Consider the following 22193-nt stretch of genomic DNA (forward strand, 5'->3'; position numbering starts at 1 on the left):
AAAAATAGCTAATAGTTGAACTATCAGCTAAATTGTTTAGATATCTTGAGCTAATTTTAACAGCTAACTATTAGCTTTAGTGCACTTAAAGATGGTCTATATCTTGCTCGAAACATGACATTGTTTTGTTGTTTGTATCATTCATACAGTTGTTTTTAATGTTGGGACTTGTCCACGAGACACAGATCACACTCGTGCTTAAACTGCGATAGACGTCTCCTCACAATCCTACCCATGCTCATAATTTGCAAGTTGTATCTATGTCATTTTTAGGGATCAAAACAGTTAGTAAACACTATAACTGTTTGTGTTTTCATATTTTTTCCTCGAAAACAAAATAAAAAATGTAACTCCAAAACATAAATGACATTAGCAATTCAGAAACATCGAAATTGAAAACCAAAGTTCACAAAAAATACACAGTCACGGTCAAAACCTAAAATACAATCGGTAAAAAGTGTAGCATGTACCCACAATTGTCATACAAGTCATACATCCACAAATAAATTAGTAATAATATATAAATATTCACAAATTAATGAAAATTAAAGTATGTCTCACAATGTATGAAAGCAACATCTTACAAATACAAGTGACAAGCACTATTCACATATACATATAGTCAGAAAGCCACAATTCAATACCTTACAAAATGAAACTATCCAATTGAAAATAAAACAATAACCATCGAAAACCATAAAACAATATCACACATCAAATTATGGAGCCTAAAATGTGTCTTCATGATAATACTCAAGTTTTAATAATGTGTATCAAGAGTATTAATTGTTAAGAAACTATAAATAAGAGCTATAAGAAATTTAAACAACTCTAAATTATGTATCATTAGATGGATCTTGATTTTAGAAAAATAATGAAATTAGTTTCATATTTTTCTAAGCTAAAATGAATTTATTATGAATTTACAAAGGTCTATTTAGATTAATCATTTTCTAAAAATATTGAAATCGTTATCGACAATAAAATACCGAATAAATACGATAATTTTTAAAACCCACGGAAGAGACTCAAACTGTTTCCGTTTCTGAATTTTTCTATCATTTTTCGCATCTTACATTTTCTATTTTCGTTTAGCCTTAAATTTTAGTAAATTTTCGAAAATCATTTTCGTTTTTCATCTCATAGTCCTTTTGTTTTGTTGCCAAATAGGGACCGTGTGTTCATTTATTTTTTACTAGACTCACCGGGAGTCCAGGAAGACCGGCTTTTAGGGTTATTGATTGATGGTCACTAAACCCTTTGTTTGACCATGAATATATCCACCAATGTGAAGTTAAATCAAGGTCGCATGTAGCAAATAATTTTTATAAATGACCTAGTCATACTTGTACTTCAAAAATATTTGAATGCAGTAAGTTTTGGTGAAAAATCGGCAAGTAGACATGTCAGAGGGCCAAGGCCTGCTTGGTGGGCTCGACTGACCCCATTTGGCATCGCCCAATGGCCCACCTAACCCTGCTATGTCACTGATCCTCCGCAAGAGCAACAAACACACTATGAGCAATTACACATGCTGTAAAAAAACTATTTTTGGCTTTAAGCTATGAAAAAAAAGATTCGTGGCTATAAGTTTTAAAAAAAGCTAAAAGCTAATTAGTGGAATTGGGTGTCACTGAACGAGTCACGGACGAGCAAACGTCGTAGCTGTAGCTGTCGTTTGGGGACGATGAGAAAGACTGAAGCAACATTTTTCACCTATCAGAGACAGATAGGTAATATTTGCAAAATTCTTCCACCAAAAGCCGCTAAAAGTCCAAATGTGTTTAAATTTTTCACTGGAAAAAAAGACAATTTTAGAAAGAAAAAAAAGATGCTAGCTAGAACGAGGCTTTAGTTTAGCTTTTGACTTTTTGAGGCAAACGCCACCTCCAAAAGCTAAACTAAACACACCACCATCTACCGTCAGGAAGGAGCAACTCCATGAGACCATCACCGTAGGATAGAGGCAGTGCATCCTATCATCCTATGGTCGGTCCCTACAAGGTGACATGGCCTGACACCACCACAGCGCCATCGACCTCCCTCCATCTCCTACAAGTACCCCTAGTTCCTACAGACTATAAACAATGGTGATAAGCTGGACAAATTTTATCACACAACTAAGGCTGAGCAACATCCTCTAAATTTCGTCATCTAAAGAAATATATCATGTCCTTTACAGCACACTCTAAAATATTACATTCTCTATATCTTCTACATCATAGCAACGTCCCCTAAATTCAGTTATCTATATATACAGAGATAACATATTTTTTCTCATTTGTTTTTCTTTCAAAATTGAATTGTTTCCCTATTGTAAATTAAGTACATATTTAATAAATTATAATTTAGTAATTTAATTTCGAAATTAGTGGCCTCATAAAGTAATAAGGGATACACAAAATTTTTAACACCTGCAATTGAACATGTTGACCAGTAGAATTTGTGCAAGTAATTTGCAAGCACCATATGCCATATTCTTTGGCTCCCTTCGCAAAATCACTCCATTTCCCACAACAAAAACCACAAATCCAAGAACGACAACTCTCCTGGTTTCCACAAGGTTCCACACATCAGCATCCGAGACGACGGCTCTCCTCTCTCGCCTTCCCCCACGCCTGCTTGCTCGCGCTCACCTGCTCGGTTGCTCCCACATGCTTGTCCGCAGTTCTCTCTCCCCGCAAGTACGGAGCCGAGCGGTGACTACTATAGCCCCCGCCCATGGCCGGAGGATGCTGGGAGGATGACATTGGTAGCTACGGCTGCACATCTTGCCCGATCGAGCAAGGTGGCGTTGGCGAAGGTCGCGACGAAGATCATGACGGCCCGGCGGCGACGACGGCCCTCACGACACTGACGTCGAGGACCTCGCCTTGGCCAGCGAAAACCAACACAGCGAGGCCGGACGTCTCTGGCAGGGCCGGGGCGGTAGCAGGTGCCCATCACGGAGAGGAAGCGTGCACTTCAATAGCACAGGAAAGAAAAACAGTCAGCGTGTAGCGGACGCTCGACAACCTCTACGTTTGGCGTCTCCCGAACGAGCGCTAAAATTTAGCGCGCCATATACCGGTTGTTGTTGGACGCATTGCGCACGTCCTCGACCGCTAAATTTAGCGCTAAACCGGACCATTTAGCGGTTATTGTTGGAGACAGTCTAAGAATATCAGGAATATCAGAGGTTATGGTTGATAATCCTAGGTTACAGGTTCTGCTGACATCCTAGGTTACAGGTTCCTTTGCCTCTGGCTGTGACTCTGATATTGGATCCTGTTGAAGCAAGCAAGAAACTCCTTATTCCCTTCTGCACCCTTTATAGGAGATTCGATCCAACCCTTATTGCAGAATCCAAATTCTTCCACGCCTGAAATTATTCTATCCAGTACCTGGAGTGAATGGATCAAAATAGAGTGATTCCAAAGTCACAATTCAATGGGAAAACAGTATTTGAAGTATACCATCACAAATATGGCATCCTTTCTCAGGATAATCGAAGATTCTGATGAATTGTTTTTATTTTATGTACACAGCAAATTATCATTCAATTTCCAGCAGTAAATAGGAACTCTATTGCAAGGAAGCAACATATTTGTAGTCAGAATACAAAATAATGAGAAATAACATTTTTTTCTACAAAGAGCTTAATGACATTACTATAGGAACAAGGTTGAAAGAAAGCAGAGCTGCTACCTCTTGATGAACCAAAGGATCTCGAACAATCCCACCACCTCCTACCTGAGCAAGATCAAACAAGATTTATTTGATTGGGTTGTCTCTATTATTGTACATATAACAAGTAGCCCAAAGCCCCAAATTCAAGTTGGGAAGAACCACTCTTTCCCTTCAATCTTACCTGTGATCTACGTGCTTCAAATTGAGGCTTGATAAGTGTTATCAATGTAGAATCCGTTTTCATTACTTTGATAACAGCAGGCATGACCTAGATTTCATAGATAGCATAAGTCCATGCTAGGGTGGTATAAAGCATGACCCAAATACAAATGAAATAAAAAATAGAGCAAGCTTAAATATTAGTTACATGCTTGCACCACATATTTGCATGGGAGAAATGCAATTCAATTTCCTGACGCATGATTTCAACTCTATTCCAGTTTTAGTGAAGCTGATCCTACCATGGTAGTCTGATAGGATTGTGGATCCTACCGGGTCGTGGCGTAGAGACTAGGGATGGGGAGCAGGTGGCCGGCCAAGACCACGGCGTTGGTGCGCCATGGCTGCCCACAAGCGAGAGAGAGAGAGAGAGAGAGAGGGGGAGACGGAAGAGGGGCAGCTACAGTACCCGCGTACAGAGTTGGGGTGGCAGCTAGGGTTCGCGGGGTGGGGTGCAAGAGAGAGGAGGAGGAAGGGGTGGCAACTAGGGTTCGCCTTGCTCCCTAGGGGAAGCGGGCAATAGTAATTGCTTCTGCTTCATTCCAAATAGAGGCGTACAGAGTTGTTTTATAGTCCCTCCTCTCATCTTATCTTAATTAACTAACTCCTATATAATAGCTTCTCATCTTATCTAACTCCTATCTAATAGCTTCTAATAGCTATCACCTTATCTAATGATAACTTGGCCCTGAAGCCTCATAATCCTGATCCCGACGTCTCTTATAGCATGTGTCGGTCATAACATCTCTCCTTGCCTGCGAAAACAGCTCATCCTCGAGCTGAAAATTGGGGTAGAGGCGTTGACAATTCATCCACCCGGAGCAGTCCCTGCCACAACATTGTGGTTACGAGGACCTGTTGTAGCAGAGATGTTGGTCGGGATATCGTCGTCAATGAAGTCGGTCGACTCCAAGTAGAAGAGGCGTTGACAGACGTGGCCCCAGACATACGGCTCGTCACACTTATAGCAGAGCCCTTGATGGTGCCGCTCTTGTTGTTCGTAGGGAAGAGACAACGGAACTGGCGAGCAGGGTAGTCGGTTTCTGCTGGGGTTGGTGCGTCGCCCAAGTGCTGGGGGTGGTTGCTGCAGCGGGGCTCGAGTTGGCGCAGGCTGACCCTGGCGCAGCGGGAAATTGGCTCCCTACGCCGTAGGGGCCGGTGTCGACGCAACTGCGCGGGTCTCGAAGGCCCGGGCCAAGTACATGGCCGACTGGAGGTCCCGCGGCTCGCGAAGCTCGACGACGATGCGAATGTGGTCCGGGAGCCCAACTACAAACAACTCTGCCTTCTCGGGTCCCGAGAGGCCGCAGGCATGGCACAACACGACATTGAAGCGATCGACGTACTCCTGCACGGAAGATGTGAACGGTAGACGTGCAAGATCAAATAGATGGGTGCCACAAACTGTCGGGCCGAAGCGGAGGGTACACAGCTCGCAGAAGCGCTCCCACGAGGGCATGCCCTCGTCCTGCTCGAGGGCATAATACCACGTCTACGCGGCTCTAGTGAGGTGGTAGGAGGCCAACCATGTGCGGTCCGAGGGCAGGGTGTGCTGGCCACGGAAGAACTGCGCACACTTGTTGAGCCAATTGAGAGGGTCCCAGCGCCGTCATACGTGGGGAAGTCGAGCTTGTAGAACCGCGGAGGTGCCAGGTCAGGGTGTGGCCCAGTGTGGGCAACCGGTGGCACAGCGCCATATGGCATGGGTGTGTCGCCCTGGACGTCGTCGCCAGTCAATGCACCCAAGAATAGGGTACCGTCCACTCCCCCATAGAGCACCTCGTGGCTGGGGACAGAGGACGTAGTCGGTGTTGGAGACATTGCCATCGTGAACTCCGGCGCCGTCATCGACAAGAGGACGTATGACGGACCAGCGGCGATGATGGTGGCATGGAGATGAGGTGAAGTGGCAGTCCTGCTGGCGCGGATGTATTGGCCCCGATCAAACGTGCTGACGGCGACGCTGGTGGCAGGGGCGGTGACACAGTAGCCGGTGGAGGAAGTAGCAAGTGCGTGGTCGCTGATGGAGTTGCCCCCGGCGGTGGTTGGGACAAAAAGACTACGTGCACCATGAAGGCTTCCATGGACACCACGGAGCGAGCGAGGGTGGCGACGATGTTGCTGATGGAGGTGAGGTTGGTGTTGAGGCCCTCCAGGGTCAGCGGTGTCGCGGTCGCAGATGGAGATGACGCAAGCATGAGGCTCGTTGGGGCAGGGAGAGGCGCGGCGGCGAAAATTGACGGCGGTAGAGATGTGGAGGTGGTTCGTGGTAGGGTGGTGGTGGGAGGATCATGTGTCATCTCCAATACCAGGTTGATAGGATTGTGGATCCTACCGGGGTCGTGGCGTAGAGAGTAGGGATGGGGAGCAGGTGGCCGGCCAAGATCACGGTGTTGGTACCTCATGATCCTGATCCCGACGTCTCTTATAGCTGATGTCGGTCATAACATAGTCACTGTGTGGTTGATTGGGTTCTTGAACAATATATAACAAAGCGAACTTCACAAGAACTTGAGTCTGAAGCCCATTAATGCGAAAGGGCCTCTAGCTGAGTTGGTTAGGTGGTCTGAGTAGCACTCTCAGGTCCTGGGTTCGACTCCCCGTGGAGCGAATTTCAGGTTGTGGTTAAAAAAATCCCATCGTCTGTCCCACGCCAAAGCACAGGCCTAAGGCTCAGCCCCGGTCGTGGTCGTTCTCACATGGGCTTCGATGCCGCTGTGTATGGGTAGGGCAGGGGTTCGAGGGTTTTCTCGACCTGTGTGAGAAGGTCTTCTTCTTAATACAATGCCTGGGGGCTGTCTTACCCCCGCAGGTCGAGTTTTTTGAAGCCCATTAATCCTTTACGTCATGTAAACTATACAGTATATACTATACCAGGAATGATTTTTCACAACAGAAAAACTATCATTTTTCTAACACATGGTAAAGATAAGATGAAATGATGAATGGAAAAACAGAATAGACATGAATTATGGATAGTCGGACCATGTGTTCGCATAGGAGAAAATGCATTCGACCTTACCAATGTATGTGTTTAGTGTTTACTCTACTGTTTTACTTTTACTGAAGCTAATGACATGCCTAACGATTGTTGAAATTTTATTTGGCCATCTGTGCAGTTCCTTGGGCTGCTTTACACTACATGACAAACATATCTTCAAGAAAGATTGATTTCAAAGCTCAGTAATAATTTGTAACGCTGAGTATACAAAGAAAGCACTAAACCATAAAAAAAGGAGGATCCAGTGCCAGAGGCCCCACCACAAGAGTGGGGTCTTGGGAAGGGATAAACCGAGGCAAGCCATCCGCCCGCAAAGGCGGAGAGGCTGCTTACAACCCATGACCTGGTGACTCAGTGAGACAGCTCTCATCACTACACCAGGCTTGCCCTTTTAAAGTACTAAACCATAGAGAAGGAAAATTGTGAGCACAGAATAAAAAACAGACAGAGAACAGACAAAAAAGGCACTATTCTACCAACTAGGAAAATGCATCATTAGCTTTATTAACATATCAGCTATATGATATGTGTTTTGTTAGAAAATGTTAAATGCATATATAACCTTCTGGCTGCTACACATACATGAAAATAGAGTGGGCATTAAATTATACCAAGAGAATGGAGATAAATGATAGGTCTAGTGTCACCAAGTCAACTGGTTCTGGCAGTTGAGATAGATATCTTAAATTTGTGCGTTCGATCACTGAAACACGTTCATGTGTGCGAATTTTTTCAGCCACCTGAAATGGAGGACACATTGAGGTTTAGAGTCATATTGCTGCATATGCGTAGCAACTACCTGACAGATAAAGTAGGACTTAGCTAATATCAAAAGAGTAAAGAAACCTGTCCATAGCCAACATCTACACCATAAACATGTGATGCTCCATGCTGAAGTAAACAGTCAGTAAAGCCACCTGTGGATAATCCTGAATCAAGGGCTATCTTTCCATCACAATCAATATCAAATCCTTTGATAGCTGCCTCAAGCTTATGTCCTGCTCTGCATTTTATGTTGTTTTTTTTAAAAAAAAAAGAGAGATAGGATGATTGTAAGCTTCAGAACGGAGTAATTTTTGTATATTACAAATCAGAAAAAACTTTAAGCTAATTAATTAGAGCATCACCTACATACATATTTTGGGATTTCAGCCTTGATTTCGATGACAGACTTGTCAGATACTTGTGTTCCAGCTTTATTCACAACTCTTCCATCCACAATGACTTTGCCTACAGAAACATAAAGTTCAATAAAGAAGAATAGCTTATGAAGTATGGCTCTGCATACAAAGTATAGAATTACAAAATGGCAGATGTCTAAATCTAAATGATATCAGAAATTTCCTACCATAGTAGGGATGTCATGCAACTTTTTTTGAACAACCAATTAAATAGAACAGATATAAGCAATCTATACACCACCAGCAGAGACATATTTGAATGTGACAGGAAAGAAAATTTTATAAAAAATAAGGATTTTAGACAAACTTAAATAATTTGCTCAGCTACTAAGGAGCAAGCAGAACAAAAAATATTGGAAGAACACAGGGAATGCTGGGCTACTTGTTTGTATACTGACCACTTCAAGAAGTACAAGGATCAAAATGCACAGAATCATCAAAAGAATGAACAAACCTTGAAGAATCCATGACTGGATGTATGTTCTACTGTATTGTTGAAACCTTTCTAAGCACACTTCATCTAATCGCCTTTTTCTGTGATAGAAGTACACAAAATTGACAAATAATACTACTCAAATAATAAAATAGTCTAAGAAAAGAAAGGCATATTCTAGGCAGTTAGCACTTGTTTTTGCCTCGTTTAATTGCAACTGTCATTTTTCGACAGAAGAATAACTACTTTTGACTAAGCAATACTAGTAAAGTTAGAAGAAATAAAAAAAATAGCAAGTAAACAAAAAATGGTAATTGGTAACAACTACCTAGGACCACACATCCTGATATTATGGGCCTAAATAAACATCATTGAGTTCATCAGTAACTGTCACTACAATGGCAAGCTTATTCACTGCAAGCACAATTCTACTGTGACACAAGCCACACAATGACATCACAACTACAATGGTGTATGTGCTATGTGGCAATAGAAGTTGATAGATTATATTCTATGGTCCAAATGACCAGCATACAAATCCACATCTTATTTAGGACACCAGTCACTACATACACCTCCATTTTAGTGGATACACTGATTTGACAATTAGCCATACAGTATAGCGCTTGATTACATGCATGTGCGCAAATCAGAAATAGCGAGTATACGTATCCGAAATTTCAGAACACTTACTTCTTGGGAAGCTGAATCTTTTGAGCTCTGACAGCTGCAAATGCACGGGAAGGAGGACAGCAGCTTGGCCGGACCCCAACCAGTCTAACTAAGAAACCAACGGCGGGCCGAGAAAAGGGCATGGTGCTACACTTGTAAACCCAATAAGTTTTGCAAAATCGAAGTTAGTAGGCATGTACACACTTACAATTAGAACAGATCCGAATATACAAGCTTAAAGTTAGGGTTCTGTTGTCCGGGTTTTTTTCGCACAGCATGAACGGAAGAGAGGATGCGCATACCTGCTGGGGACTCTTCGACGGCGAAGGACGCGTCGAAGGCCTGGGAAAGGACCGGCGAAGGGCTGGGCAGGGCGACGGCGGACGAGCGCGCGCGCGCGCTGGGTGAACAGCTGAAGTGCAGCTGTCGCCTGTCTATCCTATCATATTCTTTATATATTTGCTACGAAATCAATATGATAAAATATATGATATACAAAAATAATAATTATTATTTTATACTTTTATTAACATCACTAAATGTGAATGTTTTCGACTAAACTTTAGTCAGGAAAATCAAATGCTCCCTTAGAGGCTAGAAATTAAATGAATATTGATATTTTTGACAACCAAGTCCTAACATTTGGTATATGTGTATAATCATAAAATATACAACACCTATTTATAGCATAATTTAAAATTGTTTAAAATAAAAGGTACCACAGGATCTTATAAAGCATTAATATCAGCTTGATAACTCCAGGCAAACTGCTATAAGGTGCTTTTATGATAGCAAATAGCTATAGTGTAGGTGGATAAGGATGAACAAAGCAATATCAACATGTAAAAACAAATAGTTAAACAACCCAAAAACTTTATGGTAACCAATTCATAATATAAGATAGAAAAACCCTGGTTCATCATAAACCCTAATCAGCATAGCAATCTACGACTGGATTACAATATATAAAGACAAGTGGAAGTCTTTCAGTACTTTCTGACATAAAACCAGGTTAAATCTAAACATGATTCTAGTTTTCCTCTGGTTTTACTGCCCAAAACAATACTCTGATGACTGCGTAGCCTAGTCAAAGAGGTTGAAGCCGATGTCTTGCATAAAAGATAATCAACATGGTCAAGTCTCTGGATGTTGTCGACAGCAAAGGAAACAACAGTAAAAGAATTGGTGACCATGATATCATGATGGATTGGAAGTAGTATTTTGCTCATGATGATATAATTAGAATTCGGAACAAAGTAGTTTAGTAATGCTGATCTGATTGGAAAAAACTTGCAGCCAGAATTGGAGAACAACAAACTTACATCATCACTTCCTTCTCTTCCACTTTCTCTTCTTCCTTTGCCTCGGCTGTGGGAGCAGCTCCACATGTAGCTGGGGCAACAGTCGCGACAGCGGCACCGCCGTCGCCAACCAAACTTCTCCCTGCTCGCAGCAATGAACGGTGATGTCCTTACCGCTCAGTTGGGAAACAGGAGTTCCATCCTTTCATTGTCAATTTCACAGCCAACTGCAACATGTATAAGTAGGAATGATTAAATCATATGCTTTTGCTTCATGAGTCATGCGATCAAGTACAAGTAGAAGAGCAAAACAATAAGGTATTGTTTGGTTCCGGAGTATGGGACGGAGCCGCTCTGTCTCAATTTGTTGTTGTTTGGATTGGTTCCATGTAGGACAAAGTGGCTCTAAAAATGAAAAATTATCCTCAAATGATGTACCATCTGACTCCCCTAAAATCTCCGGACGGAGCCGCTTCTTGGCATGGAGCCCCTCCATCCCAACTAGCTCCGGAACCAAACACTATCTAAATCACAGAGTACAAGAACACTATTGTGATGAATACGCTACCAATGCAAATCAAACCAGTTGTGCTAAATTCTAGTTAAACATAAAAAACCTACATCCAAGAAGTAGGTAATGCTATTGTCAGAATCAAGTCTTTTCCATAAAGCAAAGCAGAGTTAATAGTAACAAGAATTATCCATTGGAATGACAGTTTGAAATTACCTGACTCCATAATGGCTATCAAGTTCTTACCGAATGGGCTGGATTCCCAGTGAGGATAGCAAGTAGGTAGGCAACAACAAACTTCATCTTGCTCAAGCCATCAGAAATCATCATACTAGTTAGTTTCCATTTTAGGTACATGACAGAGTGAGGTGAAGTAATAAAATGGTAAAGCGGCCCACCGAAGGAACTAAAGCAAATCATCGTAAAATCAAATTATCAGAGTACCTCGAATCTATTGTCTGTTAGAATTAAAAAGAAATATAATTCTAAAATGGGAACTAACTGCTATAATGCTAGAGTCCCATTTTTCTGCCATATGCTTGCTATATAGATCTAAAGTTCATCACAAAATTATAAACTTTTCTATTTAGTTTTAGCGTGGTGTGCATTTTTCTCAGCATATTACAACAACAATAACAAAGCCCTCTAGTTCCAAGTAAGTAGTAGTAACTTAGCTTTAAAAACCAACAAAAGCCACAAATCAAGATCAGACACATGGGTAGCCATATATGTCTATGATCTTATCCTCCTTCAACAGGAAGTGCTCTGTTTCATCTGTAATGCACATAACAACAAAGCCCAAAGTTAATGTTTTTTACTACCCATCATCCGAAAACCATAGAACAAAGGTGTTGTTTTTTGGTGTTGTATCTTATTGTTAGGTATTAGTTAAGATCAGCAACTTATCAATCACCAATTCATCAAAGTATCCAAGGAAAGAAGATTTGAGAGGAATAAGTCATGACAATACTTGGTTCCCAGCACAACTTGGAAGACTCCAAAAGTACACCTGCAAGAAAACTATTATAGGCTAGGAGTTAGAGAGGAAAAGGTTATGGACAAAATATATTTGTTTATAGCACAGACAATATATATAAAGGTTCAGTTATATGCAAGAGCAAGCTGTTGGATAATACAGGAAATTATTTCTGAATCACTAATAAATTAACACAATGTCAAAAATATATTTTGTCCTTCAAGGCAAGATCATCATCCACCAGGCTTCGCACCACATCTTTCACAGACTGACTAATCACTCCCTTTTTAGGACCCATTTTCTCTAGCTCTTTAAGCTAAAAATAACATATGGTAAAATTATATTCTACTCTTTTCCATTTCACCAGCAATCGACATAAGGCAATGAGGTTGCTAATCTGGAATGATCAAAGAGTAGAAAGATAAACAACATATATAAGCTAAATTGCAAATAAACATCTAAATGTAATAAATAGAAACCTTAATATAAGGGTAATCCATATTTTTTTACCAACCACACTAATAATAGATATGATGATAAGGGGCCCAGACCAGATGATAGAGATGAAAACTACAGAACGATCAAAAAATTCCTAGTGGTAAAGCTCTTCCAGTTCTCTTCTAGGTATCTATTCATCTTTTCAGCTAGATACACTCCTGAATCTACATAGGTAAACCATGAACCTCATCAGAACCAAAGAAATTCAAATATGAGGTCCCAAATTCCTAATCTTCAAAAACTCACCGTAATTTAGTGTTGCAAGATAATGGGGTTGTGATAGGTCCAATAGTTAATATATCCATGAACTTTGCAATCCCTGCAATAATAGGTGCCCCATCAGTGCCTGTCCCACCTACTATTCTATCCTGCAAAATGAAATTGAGGATCAAGTTATTTCTTCTAAATCAATAAACATATATTAGTTTATTATTGTTCTATTTATCTAAAGAAAAGTAGTTTCGAAACATGATGATATGCCCCCCCTAATTCTGTTTCCGTCTCGGTCGCAAGTTCCTCCGCCATCGCTGCTCCCCTCGCCCCCCTCTATTTATCAGTAGAGCTGTCGCCTTCATGTAACAGCCATTTCCAAAAACAAGATCATATTACTCTATCATATCTCATACAGATACAAAAGTTGTAATTACAAAAAAAACAGAAAAAGACAATCTCCAAATAATAGCAGGAACTGTACGTTTCTATGCATGTATTCGGTCTATGCAGAATTTTTGCACATCCACTGAACACACAAACCCTCACTATACTACATGGAGCAAATGCAGAGCCCATTCAGCCGAGTGATTTCCATTCATTTTGCAGGCATCACTCAATTCAGATTCAGCATATTTTTTAAACAAGTCTGACAGCTTGAGTCCCTTACATGGAGCAAATCCAGAGCCCATACATGCAGTATGTATGCCACAACCAAGTTTCAGCAGAAACCACTTGTTTTAGCCAAGTGACACACAAACAATAGTTTTTCAGGTTAGTTTGTGCTACCTGCAGACCATCTGCATATAAACCAATCATCACATCTCCCTTTTCACTTCGTACAAAGTTTCTGTTTCTATGGCAGCTTTCAGTTTGGACAGAATTTCAGTATCTATGTGAGAGCACCTAGAGGGGGGGTGAATAGGTGATCCTGTAAAAACTTAAACTTATAGCCACAAAACTTGGTTAAGTGTTAGCACAACGGAATTAAATGGCTAAGGACCGAGCTCTTGTGAAACACGATGGTCACAAAGAAAACAAGCACAAGAGACACGATGATTTATCCCGTGGTTCGGCCAAGTATAACACTTGCCTACTCCACGTTGTGGCGTCCCAATGGACGAGGGTTGCACTCAACCCCTTTCAAGTGATCCAATGATCCACTTGAATACCATGGTTGTTTTCTTTCTTATACTCTTTCCCGTTTGCGAGAAATCTCCACAACTTGGAGTCTCTCGCCCTTACAACAAAGATCAAAGTGAAAGCACTAGAGTAAGGGAGGGAAGCACACACACAAATCCGCAGCAATACGCACACACACAGCCAAGACTTGAGCTCGAATGAATCACAACAAGTTCACCACTAGAACGGAGCTCAAATCACTAAGAAAGTCAATCAATTGCGCGGAGACGGAGTGTGGAAGATTTAGAATGCTCAAAGTATGCTTGGGTAACTCCTCCATGCGCCTAGGGGTCCCTTTTATAGCCCCAAGGCAGCTAGGAGCCGTTGGTGGCATTCTTTGAAGGCAATTCTTGCCTTCTGTCGGGTGGCGCACCGGACAGTCCGGTGCACCACCGGACAACCACTGTAGCATGTCCGGTGCGGATCTCCTTCCATTCCTGGCGCAGCCGACCGTTGGATCTTCGGGCTGGTTGGCGCACCGGACACTATCCGGTGCACACCGGACAGTCCGGTGCCCCAGCCGACCGTTGGCTAGGGCCACGCGTCGCGCGCGGATTGCGGAGCCAACCGTTGCGCTGGCGGCCGTTGGCTCATCGGACAGTCCGGTGCACCACCGGACAGTCCGGTGAATTATAGCCGTATGCCGTTGAAGAATTCCCGAGGGTGGCCAGTTCGCCGGAGCTGGCCTGGCGCACCGGACAGTCCGGTGTACCAGACCGAGCTGAGTCTTGGCTGGTTCCAGCCAAGTCCTTTTCTCTTTCTCTTTTCTCTGATTCTAGCACTTAGACAAATATATTAGTACACAAAAACCAATGTACTAAGTCTAGAATCATACCTTCTTGTTGATTTGCACTTCATTCATCATTTGGCACATAATTACTCACTCAATACGTGTTGGGCACTTAATCACCAAAATATACTTGAAATGGCCCAAGGGCACATTTCCCTTTCACTATGGAAGATTTCAGTTTGGACAGAATTTCAGTATCTATGGCAGATTTCAGTTTGGACAAATTTCCAGTTTCTATGGTAGTTTTAGTTTGGATAGAATTTCAGTTTCTATGGCAGTTTCAGTTTGGACAAAATTTCAGTTCCTATGGCAGATTTCAGTTTGGACAATTTTTTAGTTTCTATGGTAGATTTCAGTTTAGACAAAATTTCAATTTCTATGGCAGAATTCAGTTTGGATAGAATTTCCGTTTCTATGGCAGTTTTTAGTTTGGACAAAATTTCAGTTTCGATGGCAGATTTCAGTTTGGACAAATTTTCAGTTTCTATGGCAGATTTTGATTTGGACAAAAATTCTGTTTCTATGGCAGATTTTAGTTTGGATAGAATTTCAGTTTCTATGGCCGCAGATGGAAAAGATTAATGGTAGACTCTTGACTTTCATTAATGATTGGGTTCTTAGTCATAGGATTCCAATGGTCGCTCTCATCATTTGTGATTTATCAAACATCTTGCTAAGATCTGCCTCATCCTGAAGAGGGCCTTTCTTAAACTTAGCGCACCCTAGAATTTCCTCAAACAATTAAGGACCAATTAAGCAATGTTGGCATAAGTACAAGTAGAGATTACAATGTTCAAATTATTTAAACACTAACCGCCTTGATGTTCCTCCACCACTCAGGGTCCATTTCTATGGTCTGTCTTAAGTTATCCCAACCGGTGCCCGTTTGCCTCATCGTCAGTTTTCTCCATGCAGTTAAGGCCCTGTTTGGTTAGAGGGACTAATCTTTAGTCTCTAGTTTTTAGTCTCATTTAGTCTCTATTTTGCTAAATGGAAGGACTAAAGTAGGGACTAATTGACTTCCTAAACTGATCTTGGAGGAAAATAGAACATATAGGTGGGGAGGAAAATAGAACAAATAAGTTTCAGTAGTTTCCTAAACTGATCCGTGTGTACATTCATCATGTTATAGTAGGATGCTAAGCTCATCGATGAAGCTTTGCCTAATCTAGTCATTGTGGATTCAATAGAAAACATCTAGGTGGGGAGGAAAGGACCTTTAGAACAGAGGCGTGGAGGTTGAGATCTTGGAGGATGGTCTACCAGAGGGCGGCGATGGTGGCCATGTCGTCATCATCGCCAGCAGTCCTTGGCCATTTCGTATCTGATTGATCCGACCACAGGAGGAAAGGAATAATCAAATCAGATCTACAGCTACGAAAATAACATGAACAAACTTATATTTTATATAGTGCATGACCTAAATTTATAGGCTAATTCCATTCTACCACTCATAATAATTCTGAACTAAATGCTATAAACTCTAATTAGAGCAACCACTTACAAACACTTTTTTTCTAAAAACGCCAGATTGTAGACCAATTAACAATCTGATTGATAGTAACTAAGCATCTCGCCCGGTTCAATGTTAATTTTCTAAATGGTTGGTCTCTAACAAACATGCCACTGAATTTAGCAATACAGTATCTAAGACATGCTACACCTGTCAATTTTGTATCTAAACACTGAAAAAACAAATAATACAACTATCTACTATAGAAAAAAGTCAAGGTAATAGAAATATTTACCTTTTTCAATTGGGATTCCTAAAGAAGAAGTGATATTTGAGGAGGAAACATGCTCCAAAATTCATCTGAAACCGATGTATGCAACTAGCCTCCCTATGGAGCAGTTACAGCTAGGATCCTACCCCTGCCCCTGAATTTGTAACAAGGCATGATGTAGAAGCCAAAAGCAATAACTAAATCATAAAATACTTGCTGAATTTGTAACAAGGCATGATGTAGAAGCCAAAAGCAATCAGTACTCATAAAATACCTATCATTTTTAATTTGATTTTTTGAGGAAGTGGCCCTAGGCCCCTAGCTCAACTGGTTAGGTGGCCTCGATGCGGTTGTGGAGGTCGATGATAAGTAGCCCAGAGAATTTTTAATTTATAATTTTTTAAGACCTAGCAAGTTTTGTAGTAGACCACTTTCTTCATCTTCTTCTTCTTGTCACCCTTCCGTTGGGACTTGATGGAGGAAGAGGATTTCTCCTTGTGCTTATGGGCGGACTCCCTTGAATGCGTTCTCCCCGAGCTTGCGGACTTGTCGCCGGTCCCGATGTCCCTCATGGCGGATGCTCCCGACATCACTTCGAGCGGTTAGGCTCTAATGAAGTACCGGGCTTTGATACCAATTGAAAGTCGCCTAGAGGGGGGGTGAATAGGCAAATCTGAAATTTATAAAGTTTAAGCACAACTACAAGCCGGGGTTAGCGTTAGAAATATAATCGAGTCCGAAAGAGAGGGCGAAAACAAATCACAAGTGAATAAGAGCGGATGACACAGTGATTTGTTTTACCGAGGTTCGGTTCTTGCAAACCTACTCCCCGTTGAGGTGGTCACAAAGACCGGGTCTCTTTCAACCCTTTCCCTCTCTCAAACGGTCACCTAGATCGAGTGAGCTTCTCTTCTCAATCAAACGGGACACTAAGTCCCCACAAGGACCACCACACAATTGGTGTCTCTTGCTTTGATTACAATGATCTTGGGAACAAGAAATGAGGAAGAAGAAAAGCGATCCAAGCGCAAGAGCTCAAAAGAACACAAAAGTCTCTCTCTCTCTAGTCACTAATTTGTTTGGAGTGATTCCGGACTTGGGAGAGGATTTGATCTCTTTGTTTGTGTCTTGGAATGAAGTCTAGAGCTCTTGTATGAGGTTTGATGGCTGAAAACTTGGATGCATTGAAGTGTGGTGGTTGGGGGGTATTTTAGCCCCAACCACCAAAATGACCGTTGGTGGAGGCTGCTGTCGTATGGCGCACCGGACAGTCTGGTGCACCACCGGACACTGTCCGGTGCGCCAGCCACGTCACCAGGCCGTTGGGTTCCGACCGTTGGAGCTTCTGACAAAGAGGCCACCGGATAGTCACTATTCACTGTCCGATGCGCCTTCTGCGCCTGCTCTGACTTCTGTGCGCGCAGTCGCGCACTGTAGCGTTTTATTGTTCCTCTGCAGACGACCGTTGGCGCGGATGACCGTTGCTCCGCTGGCACACCGGACAGTCCGGTGAATTATAGTGGAGCGGCCTCCCCGAATTCCCGAAGGTGGCAAGTTTGGAGTGGAACTCCCTGGTGCACCGGATACTGTCCGGTGGTGCACCAGACAGTCCGGTGCACCAGACCAGGGCTGCCTTTCGGTTGTCTTTTGCTCTTTTTATTTGAACCCTTTCTTGGACTTTTCATTGGTTTGTGTTGAACCTTTGGCACCTGTAGAACTTATAATCTAGAGCAAACTAGTTAGTTCAATTATTTGTGTTGGGCAATTCAACCACCAAAATCATTTAGTAAAAGGTGTAAGCCTATTTCCCTTTCACTTAATATGTTTGTTCTAGCCTCTGAGTGAAGGTTGAACTTGTTTGGAAAATGTTTGACCAGAAAACAAAATAAAGCCCCAAAACAATGACCCCTTTAATGTGAAATAAGAATAAGGTTCAGTTCTAAAAGCAAAGTTAGAAGTATTAAGCTTGCTACAACTTGTTGACTTAAGAAGATTAGATGAGCTAGCCTTAGAAGACTATATATCTAGAAAATTATTATGGTTGTTAAGCACCATGAAGGAAAGTTCTACTCCATAAGTCTAAATTGTTCTCTTTAATTATGTTTGCATCCTCATAGCATTACATAAGCATTCATAATCATTATTGAGTGTAGAGCACGAAGGTGAATTTGTTTTAAAAGAAGTTGTGCCTCAACCCAAAGATCCTCCTGTTGATAATAATCTTTACTTTGACATCTATGGTGAAGAACTAGAAATTTCTGCAACTCAAGGCAAGCCTCGGTGCATTTACCCCTTTCCTTGTTTTACAAATTTTATCACCTGTCAATGAAGCATTAGGTGATAGGAGTTGTGTGACTAAACTAATGATGCATTACCTTCTTTGGTATATTGGATATCATTCCTTGCTACCTGATTTACTTAAAAAAGATTTTACTGATGCTTATCCCTGCTTAGAACATTAAAAGTCTTTTTTTAAAAGATGATGTTTCACACTGGATAATTGAACTTTTGTGAAAAAGAACTTGTGGTGGTGAATCCATCATGTCCATGATGGGTTCAACATCCAAAAATAGTACCTCTTTCAGGTGCCAAGTTTTGGGTTATAAGTTTATAACATGAGACTGGGCTGGTGACTTTCACGAGAAGGAAGTCTCGGTGTAGTGTCTCCATCTGAGTCGTTTAAGGACCGAGCCGGTGTAGGCTTGATGATTGAGGACCTTTTACCCCATAAGGGTAAACCTTATCTCGGTTGGACCAATACTAGAAAGGCTACCTCACACTAGGAGTGGAGAGATGGCAAGAGTAGCGTGCACCCTCCGTGGCAAGAGGCTAGAAGGTGGAGTAACTATGCTCTCGGGTGGTGTGAACCCGTTCTGGTCTTGAGAAACCCGAAGGCGGTTGACATATGCAAGGGTTAATTGCTACATATATATGTCATGTGATTAGAGATCCCCAGCTGGGCATTAATCGATTCGAATCGCTCTTACTTCTCAGACATGAAGACTTGATCACTGACCTGCATTGTAGTTAACAAGTGAAACCAGGATGTGGTAAAAGAAGGCCAGATTAAGGCAGGTGATTGATCTAGATTAGGACAATGTAGATTCAAGAAACTACTTAATTTGGCAAGTAAAATGAAAGCTTAAGGACCAACTTTAGTAAGCCTTTATGCAAAAGAGTCCTTGATTCTTGTTATACCTTACCTTGTTTCCCAAAAGCCAACATATCCTTGAGAGTCTTTTCTTTAGTCGTGAAAGACTTGCGAAAGTACATAGGGTTCTTTGAACCCACCGTTGCACGTGATGAACCTTCGGAGTTTTGTTGCTTCTGCACCATGGTCGTCCTAAAGAAGGAGGACGAAACTTACGTAATAGTTTATGTAAGGAGCTTACCTTCCCATTATGTAATAAGTGGGCTGCACTCAGACACCTATATTGTAATAACTACTCTCTCTCCCTATATTGTTTACTCAAACGTCTGAATGTGAGTTAATTTATCGTAACTCTTTCCGCTTTACACCTAGTTGTGTTGTAATGTATGCGAGATGGGTTAATCGCTCTTGGGATGTAAAGGAGAAGTAAGATCTTGGTCCTGTCAAGCTATTTGGCACACTTGCATAGCCATCCAAGGTCTTTGGGACAAGATAGGTGTAGGTGGGCCTAATATCTTGGGAGGTTTCGTCAAAACATGTATCAGAGTGTGCCCATTTCCTAGGACATTACATCAGTAATTTACAAAACTTCAAAATATTTTAAAATACTTACCTCAAAGCCCTTCTTTCATTATTACCTTGATCTGTTCTTGGTAGCAACTTACCTTTTAGGAAGTTGGGTGTAAGAGTGCATATTAATTTAGTATATTAAGGAGGTATGTGATCAATAAGTATTTGATTCCTATGATAGTAGAACAAAGCATGCATCATGTATAAATAATATTAAGTATCTTTCCCCTTAGCTTGTAGTTGAGATGGCACGTATCAAGGTTACTCAACGGAAGGCAACATGACCCCTTGGAGTACCTCAACATCATCTAGCACCTCGCCATGAGGGCAGTAGCAGTGGAAGCAACGACCCAACAGGAGACCTGGAAGCAAGAGTTGAGCAGTTAACTACTGAGCTTCGACAGAGTGGCCAGGAGCGAGCGTGTGATGGTCGTCGCATCTATGAACTGATAGGAGAGGTAGAGCATCTGCAATAGGATCTCGTGGAGCAAGACCAAGCTATATACTAGCCAATGCAATCTCGAGCTGAAGCCTAGTCTCGCGAGGCAACAACTCGATCTCGTGTTAAAGAGTTGAGCTAGGCTCTTGCGGACCTACTAATGTACAACAATGCTCTTCATGAGGAAGTCCACCGGTTGCATAATCAGTTACATCCAGGGTTTACCTTACCGGTAACAAAAAAACCGGACCTCACCGAGAAACGTGTTTTTCAGATTTCTCGATTTTTTTCGTTTTTCTCAAAAAAATTTCGGACAAAATTTAGAGAAAAAAGTTCAATTCAATCATAAAAATGTAGATTATTTGTAGATAATGGCTAAAAGAAGTAGATGGTAGCGTTTTGGACCTCTTCTTTGTAGCCTAAATACATAAGTGTAGGTTTGGACGAACTGAATTCAAAATCGATGAAAATTTCGGCCGATAAATAAAAAACCGGATACCACCGATAAACGTGATTTTCGGTTTTCTTGAAATTTTTTCACCGAGAATGTTTTCCCTGGTTACATCCTTACGTGCCATCGGGTGCCGCTGAAGAGGAAGCAAGAGTGATTGTAGCTGATGGTGGGGAACCTGACGGGGGCTCGACAACTTTGGGATACCTCCTCCTGGACCCCTGGAAGACCACCTCTCATATGAAAGCGATGGATCCAAAGCCATGACAGGCGCAGAAGACTAGGAAACTGTAGTAGTTTCTTATCTTTTTTCCTTCCTAAACTTAGTAGAAGTAGGAAGTTTGGCATGCTCGAGACATGTGTAATAAATAAGAGCTTGTAATGTAATGTGGGTTGTGTAACAGAATTGTATAATAATGAAGTGTGGTTTTTCTTCAGATGCCAATGCGCATTCGTGGACAGGTTGAAGCAGGCACTTTTCAGGGATGGGATACCCCAGTTCCATCGCCCGTGCCTCCAACATTGGCTGATGCTACTGCGGCCCTAGTGGATGCCACTGCTGATAATACTTGATTTCTTTGGGAAGTGATGGTGAATAAGAATAACCAGCAAGGGGGTCTATGGAAAAATTATCAACCCCGAGATACAACTTATATGGAATCTCTGAGACCCGACCTCCTATCTTTGTCAAAGCAGAAGAACCTTTGGAAGCTGATGAGTGGCTCTGTGTGAAGGAGCAGAAGTTTGGTTTGGTTTGTTGCACAGAAACTCAAAAGCCCTTGTTCGTCGCCCAGCAACTACGTGGCCCAGCGAGCATGTGGTGGGCGAACTTTGTGGCAGTACATCCCCAGGACCATCTAGTTACCTAGGATGAGTTCAAGCAAGCATTCAGAGAATACTACATTCCTGATGGTATTCTCCAGATGAAATTGGAAGAATTTGTTCGGCTCAAGCAAGACAACAATTATGTGATGTAGTATCTTGCTAAGTATAATCACCTGTCCCAATACACAATTGATCAAGTGAATATTAATCTGAAAAAGTATAATTGTTTTATGAGGGGATTAAGTGATCGACTATAGAGGAAAATGGTTGTGTGCCTAGATCTTACCTTCAGTCGTGCTGTCAGCACGACAATTTCAGGTGAAGACAAAAACTAGGGACATGATAAGATGGAGAGTCCTTGACGAGAAGGTGGCGAAGGATCCTCTAGGG

The 22193-nt window shown here is 41.9% G+C and overlaps 1 protein-coding gene and 1 pseudogene across 2 annotated transcripts; both read right to left on the minus strand.

Annotated features, from left to right (window-relative positions):
* Positions 1–2947: 2947 nt before the first annotated feature.
* Positions 2948–9632, minus strand: LOC100285994 (uncharacterized). Of its 2 annotated transcripts, none has more exons than XM_035966959.1 (9): positions 9478–9632; positions 9197–9322; positions 8525–8604; positions 8017–8119; positions 7736–7892; positions 7501–7629; positions 3851–3937; positions 3688–3732; positions 2948–3383 (listed from the first exon to the last, which is right to left on the minus strand). In XM_035966959.1, exons 2-9 carry the CDS (start codon positions 9316–9318, stop codon positions 3225–3227), a joined length of 882 nt encoding a protein of 293 aa, XP_035822852.1. In that variant the 5' UTR covers positions 9319–9322; positions 9478–9632; the 3' UTR covers positions 2948–3224. The 2 variants fall into 2 exon arrangements, with proteins under 2 accessions (XP_035822852.1, NP_001353669.1); NM_001366740.1 differs by having other exon boundaries at positions 3138–3383; positions 9197–9327; positions 9478–9578.
* Positions 9633–10120: 488 nt separating this feature from the next.
* LOC103655108 (60S acidic ribosomal protein P2A-like) lies at positions 10121–11290 on the minus strand (annotated as a pseudogene).
* Between the last annotated feature and the right edge of the window lie 10903 nt (positions 11291–22193).

This window comes from Zea mays, chromosome 4 (genome assembly GCF_902167145.1).
Source record: "Zea mays cultivar B73 chromosome 4, Zm-B73-REFERENCE-NAM-5.0, whole genome shotgun sequence".
Classification (NCBI taxonomy): Eukaryota; Viridiplantae; Streptophyta; class Magnoliopsida; order Poales; family Poaceae; genus Zea; species Zea mays.